This window comes from Salvelinus namaycush, chromosome 9 (genome assembly GCF_016432855.1).
Source record: "Salvelinus namaycush isolate Seneca chromosome 9, SaNama_1.0, whole genome shotgun sequence".
Classification (NCBI taxonomy): domain Eukaryota; kingdom Metazoa; phylum Chordata; class Actinopteri; order Salmoniformes; family Salmonidae; genus Salvelinus; species Salvelinus namaycush.
In genome coordinates, this window is record NC_052315.1 from 30,252,899 (window position 1) to 30,273,274 (window position 20,376).

Sequence of the window (20,376 nt, forward strand, 5' to 3'; positions counted from 1 at the left end):
CAAAATAGATGGCATCATGAGGAAGGAAAATGATGTGGATATATTTGAAGCAACATCAAGACATCAGTCAAGAAGTTAAAGCTTGGTCGCAAATGGGTCTTCCAAATGGACAATGACCCCAAGCATACTTCCAAAGTTGTGGCAAAATGGCTTAAGGACAACAAAGTCAAGGAATTGGAGTGGCCATCACAAAGCCCTGACCTCAATCCTATATAAAATGTGTGGGCAGAACTGAAAAAGCGTGTGCGTGTAAGGAGGCCTACAAACCTGACTAAGTTACATCAGCTCTGTCAGGAGGAATGGGCCAAAATTCACCCAACTTATTGTGGGAAGCTTGTGAAAGGCTACCTGAAACGTTTGACCCAAGTTAAACCATTTAAAGTGAATGCTACCAAATACTAATTGAGTGTATGTAAACTTCTGACCCACTGGGACTGTGATGAAAGAAATAAAAGCTGAAATAAATCATTCTCTCATTTCACATTCTTAAAATAAAGTGGTGATCCTAACTGACCCAAGGCAGAATTTTTACTAGGATTAAATGTCAGGAATTGTGAAAAACTGAGTTTAAATGTATTTGGCTAAGGTGTATGTAAACTTCCGACTTCAACTGTATGTATTGTCAGAGCTTGGCCCAGCAGGCCCTGATGGGGACCATTAACACCAGTATGCAGGCGGTGCAGCAGGCCCAGGCTGATCTGGGAGAGGTAGATAACCTGCCTCCACTGGGCCAGGACATGGTGAGTTCCCACCTCGCATTTACTAGACTAATCCCCCTTTATACACAACAGCCACTAAATCTCACCATTCAAAACTTTTCCAACACTCAGAATGTTTTGGTCCATGCATGTTTTTGGAAAATATATTAAATTATTAATCCCATTGAATGTATTTTTTTTAAAGATGCAATTTTGGCATTTTCCCTCTGTGTTGATTTGCTAAGTGTAGAGATACTCAGAGTTTTTTTAAAGTCCATTTGAACTCCCATGTTCCACGTGTAATTAGGTGGTGGAAATTGATTGTAAATATGGAAGATGTACTTTAAAGCTCGAGACTGGTGCTTCAAAAGCTGTAGGATTTGTGAAGAAGCCCTAGTCCTTTAATCACTGATAGTAAAGTTTATCTGGGTTGAAAATCTCCCACTGTGATGAAAGCCAATACCCATCCTTCTCCCTCTCCTGAAAGGCGTCCAGAGTTTGGGTTCAGAACAAAGTGGATGAGTCCAAACATGAAATCCACTCTCAAGTAGATGCCATAACCGCCGGAACGGCATCTGTGGTCAATCTTACAGCAGGTGAGTGCAAGAGGTTACCTACTGACATTTTGAGTTTTCTGTTATTTTTGCACTGGAATCCTTTTCTTACAAAAGGCCTCTAGTCCTAGCTTGAGAGAAAAAAAGAATAGGCGCTCATCTTCAAGGGCAAAAACCCATAGGGATAGAATCAATACACACATTTTCCTAGCCAATGTGGAGCGCCCAGAGTGGAGGGGCTCTGAGTTCCCTTTACATAATGGAGCATTTACCATTTGCCATAATACATTTTTCCATTGATGGAATAAATAGTTAGCGTGTTGTCTTGAATCTGAACTGGCTGGCAGCCTCTCCCTGCCTCCTGGCTGGAGCTGTGCCATGCTGCTCCACACTGCTCCCTGCCAGCCGTTCGATAAGTTTTCATCTTTCCCAGACATCTGTTGGATGGCACTGAGGCTCCCTGTTATCATCCAGTAGAACCTTTTACCTCTCCACAATTAACTAGCACTTCTCTCTTTCTCTGTACTTATCTTCGCTGTACCATATCCAATGTGTTTTCATTATGATAGTGACACGGATGTGTGTATTATAACACCACCCAGGTTGCTGATTGTGGTTTGGGCTGAGAAAGAAGAGACTGTGTCAGAGGTAGAGCAGAAGGCACTGGAAATGGTTAACAAGGACTTTCTCTCTTCCCTAGGTGACCCCACAGACACAGACTACACAGCGGTGGGCTGTGCCATCACCACCATCTCCTCCAACCTGACAGAGATGTCTAGGGGGGTGAAGCTGCTGGCAGCGCTGGTGGAGGACCAGGTGGGCAGCGGGCAGAACCTGATGGGAGCTGCCAGGACCCTGACAGGGGCCGTCTCTGACCTGCTCAGGTCTGTTGAGCCAGCGGCTGGAGAGGTACAGACACAACACAGCACTGTTCTACCCATCACATCTGTTCTATTCTCATATATTGATGTGTACTGCCTTTTTAACAAATCCACTAGTCTGTTTCTATAGTATGTTTTCTAAAACAGTTGAAGGACACAATAATTATGTGTCCTGTAGATATAATCACTGGGAGCTGTTTTGATTTGGGATGTGAACTGTGTCTGAGAGCAGCCAAGTGCTGTGATTGGTCTGTGGTGCCGCGGTGGGGTCAGTGTTGTGAATGTGGTGATGTCATCCTCTCCCATGCAGCCCAGACAGACGGTGCTGACTGCAGCAGGAAGTATAGGCCAGGCCAGCGGGGACCTGCTGCGTCACATGGGGGAGGGCGAGACTGACGAGAGGTTCCAGGTTGGACTGCACTTTACTCACTGTTTCTATAGTTCCGCTGCCAAACAGGAAAACACGCATGTTCCCAGTTCCTGTTTAAAGCTGCACACACACTTATATAACGGTATCAGGCTTTCTTTTCTTTAGCTATTGTAATTTAGTGGACAGTAAATCCCTCACTAGAGAATGCCTGTATTTCTACTGTTTCTGCATACTGACTATACTGCTATATAGCTACCAGATCTAAGACCACATAATGGAAATGTCCTTATTCAGTCCGTCCAGTCACGTTTTCTTAGCTCTGCTGTGGCTCAGTGAGTGACGGTGATGAATGTGTTTCAGGACATTCTGATGAGCCTGGCCAAAGCAGTGGCCAACGCAGCTGCCATGATGGTTCTCAAGGCCAAGAACGTGGCCCAGGTGGCAGAGGACACGGTGCTGCAGAACCAAGTGATTGCAGCTGCTACTCGGTGTGCCCTGTCCACTTCACAGTTGGTGGCCTGCACCAAGGTACTGCTCCAACTGACGCCCACACCCCTGTCTCCTGTAGCCATGGAGGACAGCTCAGGACAAGGACTGGTGATAGGAGAAGAGCTGGCTTACTGAACTGAAATGGCTTTTTGTTCTATCTCTTGATTTCCAGCACAGACTATACCCTATTCTAAATTAGTTATGTCAAGAATAGCATTATCAGTCTTGTACACACCTACATGTGTCCCGAGGCCAGTGGTCAACAACCGGTTGATCGCGATCGACCTCCAAAGCATTCCTAATTGCTCACCAAACATTTATTTAAGAAACCCAACGATAAAGCCTTGCATTCCTATTTCGTCTCGCGCTGTTGGTGGTAGGTGCACCAAATTCAGCTACCGGGTAGGCGAAGTGTTCCCATTTTGAACCATTTCATGTGTCTGAAGTTAATTAATTCTGCCTTCCTCGTGGGCCCGGAGAGCAAATCAAGTGCACCTATTGGTCTACCACCGGCTAATCTGATATGTCAGATTACAGTCTGCAGCTTCCTCAAGCTCACAGCAAAGTTGACAGTGACATTTCTAAACTTTTTCAACCATGGCTAGAGAGAAAAGCTGCTGTTCCTATGAGTTACTGTTTAAGTTGTGCTACAACCAGCGCTGCAATGAATGAGTAGGAAAGTGTATCGTTAGGCTTACGTTGTTCTTAGCAGCTTGGGTCTTTTTTTATATTGAGTAATATCAGTTTCAGCGGAGGGAGGGAGAGCAGAGTGATGTTGAGAGGCGGACCCTCTGCTGCTCTCTCCCTCTGCTGAGAGTCACCATCAGATGCATTGCAGGAACAAGCCCAGTTAAATAAAAAAATAAAAAGCAAATTATTTAAATGTATGCTCACTCAGCTGTGCCTCACAAGTAATACAACAACTGATCTTTTATTGGTGTGATCATATAAGTTTTGAAATATAATTTTTAAATGGTCTATGAAGAACAGCAATGCAATGGCAGGGCAATTCAACCATAGCCAATATGTAGTGATAATGTATTGGGCCTATAGCCTACTGCACAAACCTCATTGCTACAGAACTGTTTTTAATAGGTTACTGTTGCATAGGCTTTTTATTTTTTTAATTATCTGAGTGATATATCTTGGCTTGCATTTTGACTCAGAAAGTGATCTTGACTCAAAGGTTGTTGACCACTGCCCTAGGCCTAGCATCTCTGAATGTGTTGTATTTTGAGAGTGGCCACTAGAGATTGACCCTGGACTTTGTTCGTCCAGGTGGTGAGCCCCACCATCAGTTCCCCGGTGTGCCAGGAGCAGCTGGTTGAGGCAGGGAAGCTGGTGGACCGCTCGGTGGAGAGCTGTGTCAAGGCCTGTCTGGCGGCCACAGACGAAGGTGAGCTGCTGAAGCAGGTGGGTGCCGCGGCCAACACAGTGAGCCAGGCACTCAGTGACCTGCTGCAGCACGTACGCCACTATGCCAGCTGTGGTGAGCCCATCGGACGTTACGACCAGGCCACAGACACCATCATGACCGTCACTGAGAGCATCTTCACCTCCATGGGAGACGCAGGTGAGCTCTAGGAGGGGCGGGGAGGGGTGATAAGTGGAGACACTGGTGTAGTGCGGAGGGAAGGGAAGTGGTTGATAACTATTTTGGTGGTTATGGTGAGAGAACCTTTCACTCTTGATTAATCTTGCAAGTATTTTCACATTCCTGGTCAGTTCTGGCATCAAGCAGTTTGAGTTTAAAAACTTTAGCTAGCTATTATCCAAGGACTTAGTAAGTAAGAATTATCACTGAAGTAGGTACCAGTATCTAGCCTGTGTTTCTTGTCTATTTTTCTCAAGACTTTCACTGAGGTTGTTCCCATGTATTTTGATAGAGTGGGACCAAAGATGTTGTCAGGTTATGGTTTATATTAACTGACCTTCAAAACCCTGCTGTTGAAACATTTTCAAAGCCTGAAGTATTTGTTATGGTTCGCCGATGAGTCTGAAGAATTCCTAACCCCAGCCAATCCTCAAGGGGTTGTAGAAAACATGTAATTGAAAACCACTACAGAGCTTCAAATCTGGTCTCAATCACTGTTCAATGGGGCTTTGAAACTTAAAAGAAAACATATGACCTGAACATTTTTGGAGGGCTAAAGGGATACTTCGAGATTTTGGCCATGAGGCCCTTTATCTACTTCACCAGTCAGATGAACTTGTGGATATCATTTGTATGTTTCTGTGTCCATTATGACGGAAGTTAGAGGTAGTTTCGTAAGCCAGTGCTACCTAGCGTTAGCGCAATGACTGGAAGTCTATGGTATCTGCTGGGTAAGTAGATAAAGGGCCTCATTGCCAAAGTCCCGAAGTATCCCTTTAACACTCTGACTTTCATAAATTATTGTAAAAAGAAATTGCAGAAATTCAGCCAAGTATCCTTAACAGTCCCATTTCACTGACCATTTTGTCTGTAAATACTGGGATGTAAAGTAGCCTAGATGTCATGTGTTTTATAGTCTTCTCTAGTTATTTCTAGCTGTAGGCAAGTTTTTTATAGACTGACTGGGGAAATATGGTAGCTTCTAAACAGCACTATAGCAGCTTTCTAGTCCTTTTCTGTGCATTTTTGTGAAGGAATAAAGACATATATTTTTTTATAACCAGAGTGGAGAATGCCAAAGGGAAACTGCTGTGATACTGTGAGTACGATACCAGAAGGTGAAAAGGAAGCCGTGTAGTGTATTGTGTGAGGCCCAATGAGGGATCAGCTTTCAGAGAATAATCTAGGCCATGTTTCTGTGGTGATAGCACAGTGGGGAGGTATTTATGTCTCTCTCTTTTCTCTCTGATCACTCTCTTTCTCTGTGACCGTGTGTAGGGGAGATGGTGCGTCAGGCCAGGGTGCTGGCTCAGGCCACGTCGGACCTTGTCAATGCCATGAGGTCAGACGCTGAGGCTGAGGTTGACGTGGACAACTCAAAGAAGCTGCTAGCAGCAGCTAAACTCCTGGCTGATGCCACGGCCAGGATGGTAGAAGCTGCTAAGGTACTAAGACGGACGACCACTACACTGTACTTACACTAATCCTTCCTAGGATTATAATATGCCATTTAGTTTACGATATGTCATATTAGTGTATTATCATTAGTGTCATGTCTGCAACTAAAACTAGAACTCTACTGATATCATTGGATGGAAATGAGATATTCCTGCTGTAGTCTGAGCCATTGCGTCTCTTTAGAGCTGAAATAATGAAAGGGCAGCACCAATGGTTCTTAATAAGCCCATGGCGCTGTAGACAAGTATAAATGAGCAGGATATTATCAATGTGAAAACGCCAGGCAAGTGAAACGTGTGACACATTCATCACGAATCCACTGCCGTTGCAAAGAAGAAATGGGAATCTTGCACTGACGGTTTCCTTGGAAACTGTCAGAAAACAGACAGAGCCTAATGCCTCTGCATTTAATATACAGTCACAGTGTTGGGTAAATGTTTAGAGTGCCACTGAGACTATGAGAGAGGTTTTGATATTCCCTTTGCCACTGCAGAACTACGATTGTATTTAGTGGTGTTTTTGCTTGCAAGCAACTAAACACCACTAAATACAATCGTAGTTCTGCAGTGGCAAAGGGAATATCAAACCCTCTCTCATTTCTGCCTGCGTGCATGTGTGTATGTCTGTGTGTGCATGTCTGTGAACAGGGGGCTGCAGCGTACCCAGAAAATGAGGACCAGCAGCAGAGGCTGAGAGAGGCTGCAGAGGGGTTACGCGTTGCCACGAACGCTGCAGCTCAAAACGCCATCAAAAAGAAGCTGGTCAACAGGCTGGAGGTGGTTGGAGAGACAATGACAGCACATTGTACCCTTTGTGCTACCATTGAGACCCTGTCCTGCTGTAGTTTTGTAGCAATCAGCATTTGTCCTTCCTCACAAACCCCAGAAGTCCATCCAACACCATGACACACCATTAAAGAGGAGACTGTGTCAGATAGAACTACCTAGATCTATGTGAAGATGGATGGATCTCCCCCCCAAGCCTTGGGAAGTGCATAGCAAAAGGCTGAAATAATTTTGAATTAATTTGCACAAATGAGGCATATTTAGCATATTCTCTACATTATTTATTATCCTGCAGCAGAAGATGTGAAGTCCATTAGTTGTGTGAATGAGTTAATCGTAGTGTAAAGATTTGGGTTTAGCCATTAGTATTTATCAGTCCCTAATGACAAGACCCTCACTTCAGTCATTTGGAGCTTCCACTGCTCACTAACCCAAGGCTGGAATCAGTTTGTTATCATAGATGCACATCTCTCTCTTGGTCTCTGTAGCCTGTAATAGTAATGAGTTACACCCCAAACAGGATACAGAGATAATAAAAACCATTTAGAATGTAATGGGTTTAGATTAACTGCCCATTCATATGGCTGAAATCTCTCCTACTGATCACCTAAAGCTTTATATCTGTTTAGGTTTCAACACATGGCCATTTGTGTTGTTTTCTTCCCAGCATGCTGTGCTCTCTCTCGCTCTCTCGCTCTCTCTCTGTCTCCACCACTCATCTCCATCCTCTCCTCTTGCGTTTTACGTTGTGCTGTCTGTTTGTTTTCCCCAGGACAAAGAAAGCATTGTTGTTCAGGTTCTTGTTTCATCCTCCATCCTTCTGCCCACAAAACTTGGAATGTCTTTCCTCTTGCCACGTTCCATTTTGTTTACACTTCAAAGGAAGTCACCTCTGTGTGGATTAATGGAAGTAGACAACACGTATTATACAGTGCTTATGTATTTTATGAATTGTCAACATTGCATGTTGAGACAATGTGGTACTCGTCCCAAAATACAGTAGTATGAAAGGTTAAATGACTTGGATTCCACAAAAAGTCTTTCTTTTTTGTCAGGTGGCGATGTCCACTGGGAAATTCTGAAATAACTCTTTAGCTTAGTTTGTGACCGCCCCTATTTAGTTTGATCTTTCTGAGAAGCTCAATCTGATACTGTATACAAGTAGTATACTACCCTCATCTATTTATCTGATGTAAGCCATTTACCCACAATACACCTCTGTCAATATATATCTCTGTTTCTGGAACAGATTGCTGCTAAGCAGGCTGCAGCTGCTGCTACTCAGACCATCGCAGCTGCCCAGAACGCTGCTGCATCCAATAAGAACACTGCCTCTCATCAACAACTAGTACACAGCTGCAAGGTACAGTAATATTGACCCACAGCAAACAAGATCACTCTTGGATCACTCTGATGAAATACCTACAGATGTAGGATCTTAATTTGACTTATTGTCATAGCAAAATAATCCTGAAGCAACAGGATTTGAACGTTTAGTCCATAATGTTGCTTGATCGGTGGTTAGACTATTAGCTATTAGGCTACATGAAAAGTGCAATACTGTTAATATAATTGTGTGTTAGTATGGGTTTTCAGTTAATTTATGTAAATCACGAAGCTCATCTGCATTTCATGCGTTGCGGAAAAATTCTCAGCAACTAAAGAGTGATCAAATTAAGATCCTACGTTTGTACAGTAATGAACCAATACTATCACTAGCCGGTTGCTAAATTGGCAGCATTTATATTGCCGATTTCATTACATTGGTTTAATCAAATGATATGTGTACTTGTAGGCAGTGGCAGACCACATCCCTCAGCTGCTCCAGGGGATGAGGAGTAACCAGGCCCAGCCAGAGGAGCTCAGTTCCCAGCTAGCGCTCATCATGGCCAGCCAGAGCTTCCTACAGCCTGGCAGTAAGATGGTGACGTCTGCAAAGTCAACCGTCCCCACAGTGACAGACCAGGCTGCAGCGATGCAACTTGGACAATGTGCCAAGAACCTGGCCACCTGCCTAGCTGAGTTGCGAACAGCCACCCAAAAGGTAAGTCCTTTAACCCCCTATCCACAGCTACTGAAGGTCATGTTTTCATACAGCTCAGACATCCTCTGGACTGTGTGAGAAAGGTTTGTGTCTGTGTGCTTCTGCAGGCCCATGAAGCCTGTGGCCCACTGGAGATAGACTATGCCCTCAATGCTGTCCAAACTCTGAGGAGTGAGCTTCAAGATGCCAGGATGGCTGCACACGATGGGCAGCTCAAACCACTTCCTGGGGAATCGGTCAGAACATTAGCATAACCAAATCCATTATAGAGCATTTGGAATACAGTGATTTGCGCCAATCATGCAAAGCAAATCTGCAGATGTGTGAGAAGGCGTGACATTGTGCTCATGTGTCGTCCCTACAGCTAGAGAAGTGTGCCCAGGACCTGGGTAGTACCTCCAAGGCTGTTGGCTCCTCCATGGCTCAGCTGCTGACCTGTGCTGCCCAGGGCAATGAGCACTACACAGGTAGGAGTTCAAACAGAGAGAGAGTGCACTGCAAATGATTGAGCAGTACAAGAGAAATGTTTACCTAAACTCAAGGCAGACTTCATTGAGTGTCTGTGTAGACTCATTCGTTTCTGGGATTTTGGTTAGATAGTGCAAACTGTTCCTAATATCATCTAATACTATGTGTCGATCAGCTAAAGGGTCCCAGTAAAGCTCTACCAAGTGGGGTGAAAGAGGATAAAGTAGGCAGCAGAAACCCTGACAGGCATTCACTTTCCCTCCACCAGTAGATGCACAAGTGTAATTCATTTCTTGATTTATTGATGTTATCACTATTGCCTATGAGGGAGGAATAAACCCGATTGGGTTCTGCTGCAAAGCCGGGCATTTTCTTTAGCCTCCATTGTAGCTCCATTTAGTCTCTCAGGAGAATTGATAAAGACACATTTTTGAATAGTGTGTTCTAACAATGGCTTCTCCTGCCCTCCCAGGCTGGGCTGCTTCAAGCTGGGGCTCAGGGTGCTTCTCTCTCTCTCTCTCATTCATCTTATTTTCACTAGATTTAACATTCCATCAGCAATGGGCTCCACTCGGCTGGATAATGCAATTTGATGCGATTTGCTGCATTCCCTCATCTCTGCTTTGTGTGTAATAAGTAAAGCCCCAATCCCACATGGTGCCTCGTTCTCCTATCTAACTCATTTGTTTTAACAACAGGGATGCTTTAGGTTGGGCTCACCGTGCTGTTCCTACTGTTCAGTTACACATTACCAACAACTCTTTCTATTCATTCTGAGCACTACAGCTGCACCCCTGAATGTGTGTATGTACATATTTTTGTGTAAGGACATATTTAGTGAAGGGATAATGAGATTGAAATGAGGTAGGATTCAGCTTGGAGTTTGGCTAGTGAATAAATCATGATGTAGCTAGCCAGAGGCGGAGTAAGTTGTTTAGCTCCATCTTAAAGAACAATAATGAGGCACAGTGGGACGTTGACACCAGGTTTTCCATCATTATTTCCTGGACTAGCTTTGTTATTCCAACTCCAACACTTCCACTTCCTTCCACGTCTGTCTGTCTGTTGTGTGTAGGCGTAGCTGCCAGGGAGACGGCCCAGACCTTGAGGACATTGGCCCAGGCAGCCAGAGGTGTGGCGGCCAGCACCAAGGAACCCCAATCTGCGGCGGCCATGTTGGATTCTGCCCAGTACGTCATGGAGGGATCTGCCATGCTCATCCATGAGGCCCACCAGGCCCTGGTCTCCCCAGGTGACACAGAGAGTCAGCAAAGGCTAGCACAGGTGAGGAACTTGCTGACTGACTGTATTGACATCTTACTCCTAGACAATTGGGTTCGTGTTCCAAGCACAGTGTTTTCTGTCAGGCTCTTTCCTCTCCTCTGCTTTCTGGCTGATAACCGATTTGTAAACACTGCTACTCTCCATAACAATTATCTGCTTTAAGTGTTGCCATTTTCTTTCCTCTGTCTCCTGCTTAGCAATCCTCTCACAGGAACGCTAGCTGCCGGAAAACTGCTTATTTGCAGCAGGGCCCTTTGGGAGATAAACATATTGGTTGGCATATGTCTGTGACAGTAGCATAAATTAGTGACATGGATTGCCGTTCTCCGCTTGCAGGCTGATTTGCATTTGAGATGTTTTTCCTTTTCATAGCTGTGCCCAAGTACTGTGGAAAATTGTTAGAATCTGTAATATCAGCATACTGACAGGCTTATCTGTGCTGTGTTTCAGGTGGCCAGGGCAGTGTCCCACTCTCTGAATAACTGTGTCAACTGCCTGCCTGGCCAGAAGGATGTGGACATGGCCCTGAGGAGCATCGGAGAGGCCAGCAAGAAACTGCTAGTGGACACTGTGAGTCCTGCTGCCAGATGCGCGAGGCTGCAGTTTGGAGTGTTGATGTCTTATACACAACCTTAAATATAAGGGGTTGTAGAAGAGCATGGCAATGCTGTCCTTAACACACATTTTCCATTCATTACTGGAGTCATTAATCATCTGTATCATCTGTACATGTGGATTATGATCTGCAGCCATTTTTTTTTTTTTCTCTAACAATTAAGTGCCTGTTTTCAAGTATTGTTTTTAATTAAAATGGTCAAAAAGAAACAAAAATAGCTTCTTAGCGAAGATGCATTTCTCAAGCAAAAATGTTGCTAGGACTGTCTGGGAGTGGTCTGAGTGGGTAGGGGGAAACTGAAAACTAGCTGTTATTGGCAGAGAGGTTTGGAACGGTCTTTCTTATTGGTCTTTTAACTAATCAGGCAGGCCAGAACACCATCCCAGCAAAACAGGCTTAAATGTCAAGCGGTCTTTTCAAATGCTCTTAAACTAAAAGGTCATTATCATATTTTTCACAATTTCACAGTGTTATTTAAATCAAACTTTATTTGTCACATGCGCCGAATACAACAAGTGTAGACCTTACCGTGAAATGCTTACTTACAAGCCCTTAACCAACAGTGCAGTTCAAGAAAGAGTTAAGAAAAGATTGACCAAATAAACTAAAGTAAATGATAATAAAAAGTAACACAATAACAACATAACGAGGCTATATACAGGGGGTATGGGTACCGAGTCAGTGTGCGGGGGTGCAGGTTAGTTGAGATAATTTGTACATGTAGGTAGGGGTGAAGTGACTATGCATAGATAATAAACAGCGAGTAACAGCAGTGTACAAAACAAATGGAGTGTAGGGGTCAATGTAATAGTCCGGTGGCCATTTGATTAATTGTTCAGCAGTCTTATGGCTTGGGGGTAGAAGCTGTTAAGGAGCCTTTTGGTCCTAGAATTGGCGCTCAGGTACCGCTTGCCATGCGGTAGCAGAGAAAACAGTCTATGACTGGGGTGACTGGAGTCTCTGAAAATGTTATGGGCTTTCCTCTTTCCTTTCCTTCCAACCTCATATTGTGGAAATATATATTCACAACTGAATGCATTCAAACAAAATGTGTCTTCCGCATTTAACCCAACCCCTCAAACACAGGACAATCACGTTTATTTATTTTTAAAGCTTAAAAAAATATTTTGTGATATCCAATTGGTATTGACAGTCTTGTCACATCGCTGCAACTCCCGTACAGACTCGGGAGAGGCGAAGGTCAAGAGCCATGTTCGCTTAACCCGGAAGCCAGCCACACCATTGTGTCAGAGGACACACCGTACAACTGGCGACCGAAGTCAGCGTGCATGCGCCCGGCCCACCACAAGGAGTCGCTAGAGTGCGATGGGACAAGGACATCCCAGCCGGCCAAACCCTCCCCCAACCCGGACGATGCTAGGCTAATTGTGCGCCGCCTCATGGGTCTCCCGGTCGCGGCTTGCTGCAACACAGCCTGGGATCGAACCAGGGTCCTTAGGGACACCTCAAGCACTGCGATGTAGTGCCTTAGACCGCTGCGCCACTCAGGAGTCCCCGACAATCACGTTGTTGACTTGACTGGGCCTTTAATGTTACATATTATACTGATAATGAGTGCTTACAGTATGTACTCATAGTGAGAAGGAGTACTGAGGCCTACAGTTGTTTCCCTTCTGTGTGTCTCCAGCTCCCTACATGCAGTAAGTCCTTCCAGGAGGCTCAGAGTGAGCTAAACCATACTGCAGCTGAGCTCAACCACTCCGCAGGGGACGTGGTCCACTCCTCCCGGGGTACCAGCAGCCAGCTGGCCATGGCTTCTGGGAAATTCAGCGAGGACTTTGACGAGTTCTTGGACACTGGCATTGAGATGGCCGGACACACTCAAGTAGGTATCATTAACTGTAGAAGATCCCAACAGCCCCATATATCTGATTCATCTCCCTGTGAAATAAATGTGGATAAATGTTACGATGCCTGATTATACGGTTGGTAGACAGTTTAGGTTAAATAGGAAAAATGAAAATGCCTCTGAGGTAGTCAAATGTTGAGTGATTTCAAATTTTTCTGTCACTTGAGCACTTAAGCTATTTAGATGTATTTGTTAATTAGACCTTTCCATCTAATTCACTTAGGTACATGATTATCCCCGAGAGCACTAACACAGTCAGACATAAGGAGATCTTTGATGATCTTGTTCTGGTTATTTTGCTAATTAATTTGGATAGATCGTGTGAGAGCGCAGTTGATGTAGCATGACACACAGGCCTTAATCCGGTTGAAAGGTAATTGGCTGTCTGAGCTGGGGAACACGGTTCACCTGATGTCAATTTCATAGGCCATTCGAGAGCATAGACGGTGTGACCGTGTGGCAATAAGTACAGTTTCATTTTCCTGGAAAAAGGTGTCTCAAAAAAAATGTCATCAAATTTTTCTTGAAGGGACAGCTGAGTTGTATTGTGACGTTGTCTTTGTAGTGCCAAGAGGACCAAATCGAAGTGATTGGCAACCTGAAGAACATCTCCATGGCATCCAGCAAGCTCCTTCTGGCAGCCAAGTCCCTGTCAGTGGATCCTGGAGCAGCAAACGCCAAGAACCTGTTAGCTGCTGCTGCAAGGTGAGGCCACTCAATATGGAGTTGAATGGCATTGTGTAAGGATGTCACAAGCTAGCGAGTATAAGGACGGTCTACGTTTGCACAAAGTAAGAGTGTAAGGAGTGGCTATAGTTAGATAGTTAGAATAAAAAACATACTCAATATTCAGAGCCATTCTGATCCAGTTTCCAATCAAAGCCACCCATGGTACATTCCCATGTACTGAAACATCTCTGCTGTGACTGTGGTTGTATGGCCCTCCTCACAGCATGCTGCTAGGCTGAGAGATAGACAGAGATAGTAGGGTAGAATCCCTCCTGCTGGAGACATGGCAGGCAGCTGGCCGCACTGGGCTTTTAGCCTGACTGACTTCCCTCTCTTTAATTCGGCAGATGGATGGAAGCTGTGGCTGGAGCTTGTCTGTGATCACTGAGGCTGAGCGCGGCCTCAACACTCCTGTGCAGTGTTAGATTGTCACAGGGAGATAGGGGCAATGGGCTCTGCCATGCGTGTGTAAAGTAAAGGGCTGAGAGTGTGTACATGTGGAAAGAGATGTGAGAGCTAAAAAGCCCTGTGCTGCTGCCCTTGTGTTTCAGAACGGTGACAGAGAGTATTAACCAGCTCATCACACTGTGTACCCAGCAGGCACCGGGCCAGAAGGAGTGTGACAACGCTCTGAGAGAACTGGAGGTAGCCTTTTTACCAAACACTACACAGACCTTTTTATGTTCAGGCTAGATAATGTTTATTTCAGTCTAGACAAAATAAAGGGTTTTGATGTAAAATGTTTTTTTCCTTTTTTTTCTGACAAAGCAATGTTTTACCAATACATATAATTCATGATGGATGAAATGGGATGATATTTAATGTCTGAATGAGATGCATGTTGCTGTGGGTTTCTGTGTTGACATTATTGTATGCACAGCAGTGCTCTGTCTCCATGGGAAATAATGACCAAGTCGTTTACTTCCTCTGTGCCTTGAGTCCCTTCAGCCCATGTCCCCATCCTCTTCACCCGCTCTGAAAATAGTTACCTGTCTCTGTCTTTATCCATCCATCAACAGAGCCTGCTCAACATTTAATGACAGTCGCCATTCATTTATTCCCCTTGAGTAACACTAATGATACTGTTATGTAACTAACAGATCTGTGGTTTCTTCTCCAAGTAATGACCAAGTAATAATGTTTGGCGACATGACTTCCCTCTATAAGTTAAAGATTAACATGGCTTCAAAACAGTCAGATTAAAAACAGTTGGACTTGTTTTTCATATAGCATACATTTTACTGCCCCAACACTGGGTATCAGATTGGTAAAGTAGTTTGTGCTGTCCTTATTGTTGAGCCCCTCTCCCTCTGTGTACAGGCTGTGAGAGGATTGCTGGACAACCCCAGTGAGCCTGTCAGTGAGCTCTCCTACTTTGACTGCATCGAGAGTGTCATGGAGAACTCAAAGGTGAAGCCTTACAAAACAATCACATGCACCATAGACTTTAAATGGCAGTGATATGTAATGTGATAGACAGCTGAAGAGGTAATCTTACAGTTTATTTCCATTTCTCCATGTGCAGGTTCTTGGAGAGTCCATGGCGGGGATTTCCCAGCACTGTAAGACGGGCGACGTGCCAGCGTTTGGGCATTGCGTGGGAGTGGCGTCCAAGGCCCTGTGTGGGTTGACAGAGGCGGCTGGACAGGTGAGATCCCAACCTAGCACTGACGGACTGCCTGGAGCTCCCAGCCTCCCTCCCACTCCTTCCTGCTATCAGTCCTGGGCCTGGGTCTGGCACACAACCAACCGTCTCTATCAGCTCTAAACCTCCGTTCATGTTTAATAACAGCAGCTAGCTGTCTCTCTAAAGCAGAAACTAAGCCATGAGCATTCCTCTCACCCTCTGTTCATGTTTAATAACAGCAGCTAGCTGTCTCTCTAAAGCAGAAACTAAGCCATGAGCATTCCTCTCACCCTCTGTTCATGTTTAATAACAGCAGTTAGCTGTCTCTCTAAAGCAGAAACTAAGCCATGAGCATTCCTCTCACCCGCTGTTCATGTTTAATAACAGCAGCTAGCTGTTTCTAAAGCAGAAACTAAGCCATGAGCATTCCTCTCACCCGCTGTTCATGTTTAATAACAGCAGCTAGCTGTCTCTCTAAAGCAGAAACTAAGCCATGAGCATTCCTCTCACCCGCTGTTCATGTTTAATTACAGCAGCTAGCTGTCTCTAAAGCAGAAACTAAGCCATGAGCATTCCTCTCACCCGCTGTTCATGTTTAATAACAGCAGCTAGCTGTCTCTCTAAAGCAGAAACTAAGCAATGAGCATTCCTCTCACCCTCTGTTCATGTTTAATAATATAATATTTCTCCTTAGCAGAAATTAAAGCTATGTGGCATTCCTCTTTTCTCTTTCTCCTTCTCTCCACACTGCAGGCCTCCTACCTGGTGGGTGTGTCTGATCCAAACAGCCAATCGGGTCATGAGGGGCTGGTGGATCCCATCCAGTTTGCCCGGGCCAACCAGGCTATTCAGATGGCCTGTCACAACCTGGTGGACCCTGCCAGCAGCCCTTCTCAGGTGAGAAGACCGATGTAGTGGGACACATACAGGGACATTTGTTGACATATTTAGTCTATTATACGAATAGTTACTTGGTAAATTTGAACATCAACGTAACATCAAACGTCTTCTCACCATATGCCTCGTTAGAGAAATGTCCCATGTTTATACTGCTTTGTTTGTCGTTTGTTTGTGTTTGGCTGGCTGTTAGGTTCTGTCCGCAGCAACAATTGTAGCCAAGCATACCTCAGCTCTTTGCAATGCCTGCCGCCTGGCCTCGTCCAAGACATCCAACCCTGTGGCCAGGAGACACTTTGTTCAGTCTGCCAAAGAAGTTGCAAACACCACCGCCAACCTTGTCAAAACTATAAAGGTATGTGTACTCTCTGCCATGGTCCACTCATAAATGGGATTCTTGTCCTCTGTACCTTCAGCAACACTAGATTAATTAATGTTCTCTGTTTTCAATTAAAATAGTTATATCATTAGTAATGAGGAAATATGTCTTTTGTGTATCTGCATTGGGGTGTTGGCTTAGGGCAGGGGTACTCAAGTACTATTTGAGAAGGTCCGGTGACACAAATTTCCTAGGTGGCAAAGGTCCAGATGGGTAATTACATTTATCGGCATAGTAACAAACCCCCACCTCGTAACCCATGTGACCCCAAACTGTTCACACCCCTCTTGTTGGCAGAGAGAACATTTTGCAGCTTTAAAGCTAATTTCTCGCAATTCTACACATTTTGCAATGAGCAGAGATATATATTTTTCTAATTTAAAGCTAATTTCCTGCAATTCTACCCATTCTTCCATGTCTTATGTGTGTTTATATGATACCGGGGTCAAAGCCTGACCTAGTAAATTATTATTATTTTAAAATTATTTAAATTTTTTCCCGGACCTGCGTCCCGCATTGACCCCGTTCTGGGTCTGGATCTGGTCCACCAGTTGAGTAAGGGGGGCTTAGGGCATGTCCTGTTATTTTCTTCCAGGCCTTGGATGGTGACTTCTCAGAGGAGAACAGAGACAGGTGCCGTGTTGCTACAACTCCACTCATCGAGGCTGTAGAGAATCTATCCACATTTGCCTCCAACCCAGAGTTTGCTAGTATCCCTGCACAGATCAGCAATGAGGTTGGTATAGCTGCTTGTTCAGGGGGTGACTTTTGTATTGTGCGATACAGTGCATTCAGAAAGTATTCAGACCCCTTGACTTTTTCCACATTGTGTTACGTTACAGCCTTATTCTAAAATTGATTAAATAAACATTTTCCTCATCAATCTACACACAATGCCCCATAATGACAAAGTGAAAACAGGTATTTAGACATTTTTGCAAATGTATTAAAAATAAAAAACAGAAATACCTTATTTACATGGGGATCCATAATAAATACAAATACATCAGTATTCAGACCCTTTGCTATGAGACTCGAAATTGAGCTCAGGTGCATCCTGTTTCCATTGATCATCCTTGAGATGTTTCTACAACTTGATTGGAGTCCACCTGTGGTGACATGATTTGGAAAGGCACATACCTGTCTATATAAAAAACCAAGCCATGAGGTCGAAGGAATTGTCTGTAGAGCTTCGTGACAGGATTGTGTCGAGGCACAGATCTGGGGAAGGGTACCAAAACATTTCTGCAGCATTGAAGGTCCCCAAGAACACAGTGGGCTCCATTCTTAAATGGAAGTTCCTAGAGCTGGCTGCCTGGCCAAAGGGAGCAATTGGGGGAGGAGCAATGGTCAGGGAAGGGTAGAGCTCAGGAGAGACCTGAAAATAGCTGTGCAGAGCTTGAGAGGATCTGCAGAGAAGAATGGGAGAAACTCCCCAAATACAGGTGTGCCAAGCTTGTAGCGTCATACCCAAGAAGACTTGAGGCTGTATTCGCTGCCAAAGGTGCTTCAACAAAGTACTGAGTAAAGGGTCTGAATACTTACGTAAATGTGATATTTTTGTTATTTTTTAAAAAACAATTTGCAAACATTTCTAAAAATGTGTTTTTGCTTTGTCGTTATGGGTTATTGTGTGCATTTTGATGAGGGGGAAAAAACAATTAAATTATTTTTAGAATAAGGCTGTAACGTAACAAAATGTGTAAAAAGTCAAGGAAGCTGTATGTAAGCTCTTCAATGAAAATGTATGAAAATGAAAATGCTGTTCTTGCTCAGAGGACAATTTTATCTCCTACAAGGTTTCTTTAGCATATATTGTCACATTGTTTTATTTGTCTGCTTCCTCATATATGAAACGGCAAAGCTACCCCTACAGATTCCATGAATACGTTGGTAACTACGGCATTCAAGCCTCTTGAAATAGAACCTCAAATATAGAGCCAGCACAGAGTTGTTTCTCCAGGAAAGCTTGGGGAATTGGTTTGATATACCATTTCTCTCTAGTTTATTTGATGTGGCTCAAGGAGAAATGTTTTGTATTTTATGTTACAGTCTAGCAGAAAGAGTCCTCACACAGCCCTAAAAGCTTTATGACTGTAATATGTTGGAGGGCAGTGTTTAACCGCTCTCTCGCAGCACAGCTGCTCTAATCTTCAGCTTGTTAATCTAATTGTCGAGGGAGGCTTTGGCTGGCATCTTAAAGACTGAAGGTGTGCCTCTGCGTGTCCGTGTAAAGCTGGATCTCTAATCTCATCCCCCCTGTGATACGCGGCTCTGATTACACCTTTGATCCTTCAGAAGTTGGGCTGAATAATAAGAGATCAGGGACAGCTGTGTAGTATGTTGCTATTGAGCTGTTCTGTTAGTTAGAACAACACAGGTTAAAGATATTCTATCAACTCCACTGTCCTACCCTCCCACCCTCTCTTCCATGTCCAGGGCTCAGCAGCCCAGGAGCCCATTGTGCGTTCAGCCCGCTCCATGCTGGACAGCTCCACCCTGCTCCTGGAGACCGCCCGCTCACTCATCATCAACCCCAAAGACCCGCCCACCTGGTCCATCCTGGCTGGGCACTCCCGCACCGTCTCCGACTCCATCAAGAGCCTCATCACCTCCATCAGGTCAGCACTAACCCCTCTGGTTTTAAACTATGTTGCTCTGGATATTATTATGTTGAGGCCGAGGGGGGAGTTCAGCTAGCTCTGGGTATGTGTCGGTTCGACTGAGCAGTGCATTGTCATGGTAATTTATGGTGGCTGGGTTTCCACCTCCCATGTATTATGAAAAGGAACGCTCTAGGGCATTATAAAGATGAATAGGTAGAGTTCCGTGGAGGATCTGCTGTGCTGCTGGTGCTGCTTACACAGCTTTCTTATACTAAGAAAGTCCCTCCTGCTGTTATGAATTGAGGATTCTCTCCTCATTATCTCACACACACACACAGTAAATTGCCCCTCAGCTCCAGCACATTTTGCATCTGGTCAATTTCTAGAGACCATGTTTGTAAAACATGCACCTACTGTGTAGTATACAGTGCATTCGTAAAGTATTCAGACCCCTTGACTTTTTCCACATTGTTACGTTACAGCCTTATTCTAAAAAGTATTAAATAAACATTTTCCTTGTCAATTTACACAAAATACCCCATAATGACAAAGAGAAAACGGGTTTTTAGACATTTTTGCAAATGTATTAAAAATAAAAAACAGAAATAACATATTTCATTATTCGGACCCTTTGCTATGAGACTCAAATTCGAGCTCAGGTGTATCCTGTTTCCATTGATCATCCCTGAAATGTTTCTACAACTTGGTTGGAGTCCACCTGTGGTCAATTCAATTGATTGTACATGATTTGGAAAGGCACACACCCGTCTATATAAGGTCCCACAGTTGACAGTGCATGTTAGATCAAAAACCATGCCATGAGGTCGAAGGAATTGTCCGTAGATCTCCGAGGCAGGATTGTGTCAAGGCACAGATCTAATCCATTTTAGAATAAGGCTTTAATGTAGCAAAATGTGGAGAAAGTCAAGGGGTCTGAACTTTCCGAATGTGCTACATGATTTCCCTTCTTTGAGGTCCTGTAAAACTGCATTGATAACCTGCTTGTAGAAGTACTGCCTTGTTCATA

The 20,376-nt window shown here is 44.3% G+C and overlaps 1 protein-coding gene across 1 annotated transcript in view; it reads left to right on the plus strand.

Annotated features, from left to right (window-relative positions):
- Positions 1-20,376, plus strand: part of LOC120053939 (talin-2-like) — a 78,184-nt gene that overhangs the window by 24,277 nt on the left and 33,531 nt on the right. Inside the window, exons 13-35 of the mRNA XM_039001258.1 lie at positions 627-740; positions 1,186-1,294; positions 1,953-2,161; positions 2,444-2,542; positions 2,864-3,031; positions 4,271-4,565; positions 5,865-6,031; positions 6,692-6,820; positions 8,079-8,192; positions 8,625-8,873; positions 8,981-9,109; positions 9,238-9,340; positions 10,417-10,625; positions 11,076-11,195; positions 12,890-13,087; positions 13,677-13,816; positions 14,392-14,485; positions 15,161-15,250; positions 15,366-15,488; positions 16,221-16,364; positions 16,558-16,719; positions 17,339-17,479; positions 19,183-19,364. Of these exons, the coding sequence (XP_038857186.1) occupies positions 627-740; positions 1,186-1,294; positions 1,953-2,161; positions 2,444-2,542; positions 2,864-3,031; positions 4,271-4,565; positions 5,865-6,031; positions 6,692-6,820; positions 8,079-8,192; positions 8,625-8,873; positions 8,981-9,109; positions 9,238-9,340; positions 10,417-10,625; positions 11,076-11,195; positions 12,890-13,087; positions 13,677-13,816; positions 14,392-14,485; positions 15,161-15,250; positions 15,366-15,488; positions 16,221-16,364; positions 16,558-16,719; positions 17,339-17,479; positions 19,183-19,364 (3,488 nt within the window). The remainder of the gene's footprint in view (positions 1-626; positions 741-1,185; positions 1,295-1,952; positions 2,162-2,443; positions 2,543-2,863; positions 3,032-4,270; positions 4,566-5,864; positions 6,032-6,691; positions 6,821-8,078; positions 8,193-8,624; positions 8,874-8,980; positions 9,110-9,237; positions 9,341-10,416; positions 10,626-11,075; positions 11,196-12,889; positions 13,088-13,676; positions 13,817-14,391; positions 14,486-15,160; positions 15,251-15,365; positions 15,489-16,220; positions 16,365-16,557; positions 16,720-17,338; positions 17,480-19,182; positions 19,365-20,376) is intronic.